Genomic DNA, 9249 nt, shown 5'->3' on the forward strand with positions numbered 1-9249 from the left:
GGCAAAGAATCTGAACGGTGTTTACTGACGCCACCGCCAACTCCCGAAAAACACTACTGCCTCTAAGTAGTGCCACTACTTACACTACTACTTAAAACATCAATAAATAGTTTTATACGTGAAGGCGTAGTTACCTCTCCAACGAGGGAAGCTGTGTTAACTTTTTGCCTCAACTTCTTTAAGATCGAATGCTCAAACACAGGGGCAATCGGGATAAGGAAAAAATTATTTTTTAACAATGTCTCAAAAATGAAATTGATTATTGACGCCCTGTTTCCGCTATTTCAAAAAACGTTGAAACCAAACAAAGGAAAGGAAATTTTAGACTTCACTGTATTTCAACCAGAATAGCTAAAACCCATAAAGGAATGGAGAAATACCCGGGAAGACTAAATTTTCCTCAAAAGTTTTTTCTTGAGGCAAAACACTGCGAGACTATCCAAATTTAGCAATGCTCATTTATTTGACCCAATCATTGAACTAAAGAGCTAGTTTGACCGAACTTAAATATACTGAAGCTAGTTAAAGTAACTTAATAATTTATGTAAATCTTTACAACATTTATCATCGTTGCAGACCTTCTCTAAGCTCAAATTATTGTCAAAAATAAATAACATACAAATTTCATTAAAATAAATTAATTTGAATAATTAGTTATTTATTCGGTAATTACGACAGTATTAATAAACTGCATAAAAAATAGATTCAATGGCATTTAGGAACAAAGCAAAGAAAAATAATGGAGGATAGTTGGCTTTAATCTAATATACAGAATATAAATAAATTCGAAGACAATTTAATTTCAATTTAATAACATAAATAATATACATAACAAACAATTGGAACATGACTGCACTTTGCAACGAAAAGGATAGAATACTACCAAATTGGCTAACAAATACTATAGAAACAGCCTTGGAGTAGGCTCCTTGATTTCTTTTTATTTAATGAATAACAACTACACGAATAAGAGCCAACAACCACAATTAAAAAGTTAAAAAGAGTCAGGCTAATGAAACCATGGGGGTCCTTCAAACTCTCTTGGCCGATTTTGGATATGTTTTCTTGTGGAGCATCTTAGTGACATGACGTATCAACTCCTGTCAAGTGATATTTCCACCAGAAGACATATCCTCGTCCCCAAAAACCTGTTTGTCAAAACATAACAAGTTTTTCAAACCTATTTTTCACACACAAAAAACAGGTTTGTTAAAACAAAATCTGCTTATCCCAATTTGTCAAAAAATTACTAGTAGCAAATATTACTGGCTAAATTTTAGTTTGAAATAAGGGCACCAAATACATGAAAATGTACGGGGGGAGTATTTTCTTCAATATTTTAACATAAAGAAACAAAAAAGGTTAGCGTATTTTCAAAATATAAGGAGCGGGGGGGAGAGAGATTTAGTTCCCCCATATTTTTACTATAATACCCATAAAATATACCTTCAAAAGTCTAATGAGCAATGCCCCTACCCTGACCCACCCAAATTAGAACCCCTTGTCTAAAATATCATTATAACAGGTAAACCAAACTGAATTGTATGGGTATAGGCAAACCCTCCCCCTGTATCTCTTTTTCTTAAATCAGAAATAGATGGTAAATCGTAATCGTTATGTCAAAATTGTAATAAAGAAAACACGGCCAAGTTTTCTGAAAAGAAAAAGACGAACAATGGAAAAAGAATTACAAAAATACTTAGCCAGTAAATAAAACAAAAGAGCAGGCACATCATAACAGATATGAATTTAGCACTAAATACAACCTCTTTCAGATTAAGCGACCATACACCGCTAAGTCAAATTATGTCATAAATCTGCTAGTACTACCACTGTTACTTATAGCTCACTGCAACACGAAGACGCCTGAGGCCAAGTCAGCTGCGTACGCTCCTCCTCAATCCCAATATATCCAAAGCCTTTCTCTTTACACCCTCGCAAGAAGTTTCTATGTCCTATAAATCCTTTCTTACAACCTCTTCTCACCCAATTCGAGGACGACCTGCTTTTCGTTTTACCCAAGATAGATGGCCAAAAAGACGTCTTTTGCAATCAGTTATCCTTCATCCATGTATTGTGTCCTAGTCATTTAAATCCATTATGTCTGACTCTATAAATGCATCATAAATTTGCTATGCATGGCTCTTTTCTAGAAATGAGTTCACTAATGTCCATAGACATGGTTTCCATGACCATTATATTATAATGGTCATTATGACCATTATATTGGCCTATAACCATGACCTGTATTAAATAGCCACAACCATATTAATTCCATGACCGTTATAATGACTAACCATGGTTACCATGACAACTATACTTTCTTTTTATGTTATAGCTGTTGGAGAGGTACTCTATCCCTCCAATACTACCCCATTTTCACTGCAAGACTAATGTATTCTACTAAGTAAGAGTTGGTTACCGATTAAAAATGAAGGAAAATTCTTCCTTGGAGTGGGGCTAGGAGAAGCCCCACTCATAGGAAACTATATAAAAATTATCAGAACCGAAATCTACTTTAGTGGATCTTCTAAGGTACGGGAATTGGCAAGTTGCTACCTTGATTTTTAGATCCCAAAGAGCACCGGCCCAGTTCCCACCTGCAGTTGTCCTAGTTGTCAGGAGAAGTTTCAAAGGGTTGCAGAGGTTAATTGTCGCTTAGTCTGAAAGGAACGTAACTTCTAGAAATGGAAATACTTTTCAACAAACGTATAATACTAATTTCAGGGAATGCGGGTATTACTTTGGAAGTGGCCATATACCGAAATTCAGGTAGCCAGAAGCTTTATTGCCAATATCCGGTCCTAAAAGAAAAAAAAATTGATTTATTTATACAGAAAATATTAATGAAAAATTATAGTAAATTTAACAAACAAGAAATTAAAAAAAATATTTCATGAAAAGATAAAAGAATTTCCATTATTTATACAAAATACTGAGACAATGCAAAATCATATTAATGATCAATGCAAAATCATAAAATCGGTGACTTTTCCTACACTTTCTCTAGATAAGATACATCACGCTACATAAAACTCCAAACAATTAATTTGCAAGTTTCTGACAGAACTATTTGTTTACATACGGTTTACAAGACAATACACAAACAAATTCATTCCATTAAGAGAGGAAACTTCTGTAAGAGGTACAAACACAGGAATATTTCCGGAAAGGGATGGGGCGATAATAAAAAAAATTGTAAAACTAATACCAGTAATTGGGAGTAATTTTGGTGGGTAGACTCTAGGATGAGAATTTAAGAGAAAATATCCAGGAACAGTTGAATACTAAACTAGTGAGTTTAAAATTTGACTATGTTGAAGACGGATGGAGTAATTTCAAGAAAATAGTCTGTGAAGTCGCTGATATTGTCTTAGGGAAAAAAGTTACAAACGCATCTAGGTATATTAGTGGAAATGCTTCATGTTTAAAGTAGAGAAGGAGGAGCGAATTATCTGAGTCACACATAACAAGAAGATAAGAGGAATGTAAAGTAAGTGAAGAAAGCATTAAAATTTGAATTAACGATAAGACCTGGAAGATACAGCCAGACGGCATAATAGTAAAATATTGTACTGGCATGTTAATAGATTGAGAGATAGGAAAGGGGCCACAAAAGTTCAAAATAAAAAAGGGGCCACATTTAGTGAGTAGGAAAGAATTAAAGAGAGATGGGAAGAACAATTTGAGAATGTGGTAAACGGGGATAGAGTTACAGGAAAAGATACAGAGAAGGATGAAAAAAAAATTATGGCACCTTAGATGTGAAGGAAGATCGATTTTGTGAGGAAGAATTAGTGACAGTACTAAAAGGATTAAAAATAATAAGGCTCAAGGTGATGAAAGTTTGGTAAATGAGTTCTTTAAATATGGTGGTTGTGAGGTCAGAAATTAGTTACTGAGGATTATGAACATGATTTTTGAAAAAGGAGAAGTACCTTTCGATTTTTGGGAAACTCCAATTTATCCCCTGCACAAAAAAGGAAATAAGAGTGAGTGTGGTATTTACAGAGGCATTAGTCTGGTCTCTGTAGGTAGCAAATTAATTAGTAATATGATACTTTTTAGACTAAGAGTTACTAATGATAAAGTTTTAAGAGAAAACAGTGTGGCTTTAAGAAGGGTATAGGATGTGTCGACCAAATAATAACTCTAGGGTTAACATTTGAGAAGCACCAGAGTCATTAAACTCCTTTAGTCCTCAGTTTTGTAGATTAAGAGCTAGTGTTTTATTCAGCTAATAGAAGACCTTTAGCAAAGGTCCTATTCTTGTATGATATACCAGACAATACATTAAAGTGATTAGTGCTATGTATGAGAATAAAACCGCTGCGGGTAAAGTAGGAAATGAGGTTAGCAGCTGGTTTCACATTAAACCAGGAGTTAAGCGGGGTTGTGTTCTATCCCCCTTTATATGGATTATTTCAATAAATTTTGTCTTGAGAAGCACTGGAAAGGCAATGGAAGACCATGGAATCAAATGAGGAAGTAAAACTCCCCATGGACTTAGATTAAGCTGATGATTTTAGGGCCCAGCAAGGCTACGCGGCAGGCTTGAATACATTGATTATCATTGTTGCTTGTCATCTAACTTCAGACAGCACGAAATTTTTCATGATGTTATGGCGCCACCATAGGTTCAACACAATCACTTTAAGAAAAATACAAATTCTTCCGTAAAGTTGTGACCTATTTAGATCTTTTTTTGGAAAAAATCTCAATATGTCAGTTTTAAGAAAAAAACATATATAGCCGATTTTGAGACTAAGCCCCGATACTTGGCACTCGGCAGGCTTGTATATATTGATTGTCTTCTAAATGCAGATAACGTGAAACTCCTTTTAGGAGTTTCAATCCAATTCTCCTTTTAGGAGGAATTCAATTCCACCTTCCTATTAATGTATCAAAGAATAATCTATTTTCTAGGATTTGTTTTGACTTGAGATTCATTGTGATTCTCACTGTTGCTTCTCTTCCAACCGTAGATTCCATTTACAATTTGACTCACTGCAGTGTTCTAATTGAAGTAATTTTAATTAGCTTCAGTGGTGCTCAATCACAGTAGCATCAATGTTATATTGTTTTTTTGTTATTTCTTGGTTTTAGATTTTATTTGATTCTAGCTTTTGGATTATTTTAGATTTTATATTTGTTTTTAGCGTTAGAAACGCCTTGTTTTATACAGGCGAAATATCTATGTCCTTTTAGTTTGTCTTTTCCTTCTACTGCCCTTCGTCCTGTTTGTTTCCTTCACCTTGAGATTTTTTTCTCTCTTTGTTTTTGTCATGACCGGCCAGTTCAGCCTTAGATCTTTCATATGAAATTTTTAGGGCAAATCATATTTCCGTCAGTGTTGCCATGTTGAACCGTGACAACAAATAAACAGAAATAATTGGTTAAATATGACGTCACTTTTTGTCCTTAAAGTTCCAACAGTAACAATCTATAATTCCCAAAAAAACTATACCTTCAAAGGAAAGCTACGCTGTTTTAAGCTTCTGTGCAGCCAAGCTTTCGTTTCATTAAACCATGTTTCTGCTTTGGAGTAGAAAGCTCCGTTCTAGCAGGCAAGCAGACAGGCACCATTTTCAAATTGAAGATGGACTAAACTCTATAAGTGTTAAATATGTCTGTCTGGTTGCCTGACAGTCTGGTTGTCTGGTTTCAAGGGGTTGACAACTTCAGTAGTAGGGTACACACTGAAACCAAAAATAAGCCGATACCAATTGTGAGATATGTAGGGGACTTGTAAGGAGAGGTCATTTGTTAGCTCATAATCATCTTCGGCAGTGAGGGGTTTGTAAATTTTGCTATTTGATGTACCTATTATTTGTTTCTAGTGTATTTGATGATAAGATGGAGTTGCTTCCAGTGGTAAGAAATGTAGGGGACTTGTAAGTAATAATCGTCTGTTAGGCTACCATCATCTTTAGTGAAGAGGGGTTTGTAACTTTTGCTAGTTGGTGTAGCCTACCCATACTCACTGTAACCTAGAATTAAGTGTTTACGCAACGGGTACAAACGATAACGTAAAACGAGGCAGTTTCATAATAATTAATAGAGTGTCATCTATGGTATTTTGATCCTGAAAAGTTACGGATAGCTTTATAATACCAATTAGATTATATAAGATATTGTTCCAAGTCTTGATCCATCACGATGTCTACGATTGAAAAGGATAAAGTTCAACTGGCTGCAAAGTCAATTTAGTCCCTTCTTTCGATATTCTTCTATTATTGTTTTTTCAACGGTGAGGAATAGCCTTTGATCATGTGATTACTGATCGCGTTCTTCTTTGAACATAACGGTTTAAAAGCTTCGATAGGCTGACAACTTCAGCGTTTAACTGATAGCAAAGAAACAAAACCAAAGTGTTGCTCTCGCAATACTTTATTCGGCGAAGCCGGACAAAGGTTGCCGCAACACTTCACGTTGCTCAGGCAACGTAGGTCTAGTTAAACTTAAGATCAAACCCAAAATGAACAGAAATTAAATAAACAATCATAGCAAAAAAACATACAAGAGGTATTAATATAAATGAATAAATTACAAGAAATTACTATTAAAGAATAAATGAAATCCAAAAACAAACAGAAATTAAATAAACAATCATAGGAAACAAACATACAATAGGTACTAGTATAAATGAATAAATGAATTTTGAACCAGTGAAAGTTAAATTGAATATGCAAATCAAGCTTGAAACGAAAAAAATCACTATAAACAAGACTTTGGGTTCTGCCTCCTTCGCTCATTGTATAAGTCTAAAACTTACTGTGTCATTGGTGCTTTACTGAAAACGAACTATATTACAAATATTTTCTTTTTTACTTATTACGGCATTGAAAATAAACAGAAAAATTAGAGAAGAATTAAATTTTGAAGTGACGAGCTTTCAGCGATTAACATCATTATATACCGAATATTCAGTTTAATTTTTATTAGTTCTTTCCAGGACAATTCAAGACATATATAGTTTAACTAAAAACAAGAGTTTGGATACTACCCTTTTCCTTAGCTGTAAAAGTATAAAGCCTACTCTGTCATTGGCATTTCACTGAAAACCTTTTATATTTCAAATATTGTCTTTTCTGGTTACTACAGCATTGAAAATGAAAATAAAATTACAGCGAAATATAAATCTTGAACTTTTGATTTTATTTGTACTTCCAAGACTGTTCAAGACACAAAGAGACAAGTATAGTTTTCAGTAAAGCACCAATGAACGCAGTAGGTTTTAGAATTTTGCAGTGACAGAAGAAGGAAAAACCCAAACTCTTTTTTGTAGTGATTTTTATTCGTTTCAAGCTTGATTTGCATATTCCATTTAAGTTTTACTCGTTTTAAGATTTATTTATTCCTTCAAATTAGTACTTGTATGTTTTATTGCTATGATTGTTTATTTAATTTTTGTTTGTTTTGGGTTTCATTTATTCTTTAACTGTGATTTCTTGTCGTTTCTAGTTTGAATTTTAACAGGTATTTATAACTGCTCATCATAAGTTTACTATAGCCTTTGCTTTTCTTTGAAAAACTTTTTTCGGAAAGATTTTTAAATTTATTTTTGTTCGTTTTTGATTGCAAAAAAGTTTCAAGTTCTTAGAAAATGCCTTATTTCATACTTTTTCAACATCAAACTTTCATCAAAGTATCAAAACTAGTATCAAAGTATCAAAGTAAAGAAAAGCATCTAAGTAAACAAGGTATCAAGGTACACAAAGTATCAAAATAGCAATAAGCAAGTTTCTTAGCTCAGAGTCATTTCCCCAGGAATGGGTGGAGAGGGCTCAAACCCAAAAACATATTTATTTGGCCTTTAAACTATTTTGAACATAATGGCTACATCCAAATTTGACCGAATGCCCTTTGGGAAAGTGGAGCGTGGGGTAATTACCCATTGATCACTTTTGACTCTTAAAAAAAGAACTAAAAGTTTCAATTTCCGACAAAATGAGCCCCCTCCAAAGTTAAAACGACCAGCCCTTCCACAAAAAACTTATATTCTAATAATGGGCAACTTACATAAGTTACAATCCTTTCCCTAGGGGTTATGGAGGATTTCTAAATCCCTAATTTATAGCAATTTGAATTTAGGACTATTTTGAACAAAATGGCTATCTCAAAATTTTTATAAGATGCATTTGGAGGAAAAAGGCACAAGGAGGGTGGGGGGGGGGAGGTTGTTACTTTTGATCATTTTCGATTCTTAAAAGCAGCAAAATAAATTTTAATTTCTGATCGAATGAACTTCCTCCAAAGTTTATACGACCACGTCTTCCGTAGAAGCTTTATATGTTAACAATGGGCCGCTAGTGTAACTTACAGCCCTTTCCCTCAGGGCTAGGGGGGGATTCAAACCTGTAACCAAAGATATTTGAAATTTGGATGATTTTGAACAAAACTGCTAAATCAAAACTTTGATCGAAAGAATTTAAAAAAAGGCATAGGGTGGGGGGGGGGGAGGTTCCCAACGTCTGATTACTTTTGACTTTTAAAAATGGAGTTAGAATTTCCAATTTAAATCGCATGAGGCTTTTCCGAAGTCCATACGATTACCCCTTCAAAAACCTTGTATTCTTCATAAAAACTTTGTATATGGACAATGGACAGCTTGCATTACTTACAGCTTTTACCCTGGGGGCAGTGGGAGGTTTTGTCAGGCCCCGAGGAATAATTATTTCAATTACTTCACCTCTTGGCTATTTTGGACATAATGACCATCTCAAAGTTTTAATTGGATGCGTTTGGGGGAAAACGGCATGGAAGAAGGGAGGGGGCTTGATGCCCTCAGGTCGCGCTTGACTCTTAAAAAGAGCAATAGGAATTATTGTTTCCAATTGAATGAGCCCCCCGCCGAAGTTTATAACTACACCTCTTGCACATAAAGTGCTTCTGGAGAAAAATGCCCTGCTGTGTGTGTGTGTGTGTGTGTGTGGGGGGGGGGGTAGTGGTGGTTAGATATTGACTCATAAAAAGGTAACTAGAAATTTCGATTTCCAATAAAATAAGCCACCTCTGAAGTTTATACGACCTACCCTAACATAACAACCTTATAGGCCCGCAGGGTATAACTTAAAACACTTGCCCCGGGCTCTGGGGGTTTTTGTCATCCCCAGAGTTCTTATTAACTAATTTTTGAACTATTTTTAATAAAATGGCTGTCTCCAATTTTTTTTGGATGGGCTTGGGTCAAAAAGGGCGCGGAGGGCTAGTTGCCCTTGGGTCTCTTTTGACTGTTTAAAATTGAAC

At 34.7% G+C, this 9249-nt stretch overlaps 1 protein-coding gene across 1 annotated transcript in view; it reads right to left on the reverse strand.

Moving 5' to 3' along the window:
* Positions 1–790: 790 nt before the first annotated feature.
* LOC136037402 (GRIP and coiled-coil domain-containing protein 2-like) overlaps positions 791–9249 on the reverse strand; it is a 201739-nt gene continuing 193280 nt past the window's right edge. Inside the window, exon 10 of the mRNA XM_065720153.1 lies at positions 791–2804. Coding sequence (XP_065576225.1) covers positions 2740–2804 — 65 coding nt within the window. The 3' untranslated portion in view covers positions 791–2739. The remainder of the gene's footprint in view (positions 2805–9249) is intronic.

The sequence above is a fragment of the Artemia franciscana genome, chromosome 16 (genome assembly GCF_032884065.1).
Source record: "Artemia franciscana chromosome 16, ASM3288406v1, whole genome shotgun sequence".
Lineage (NCBI taxonomy): Eukaryota > Metazoa > Arthropoda > Branchiopoda > Anostraca > Artemiidae > Artemia > Artemia franciscana.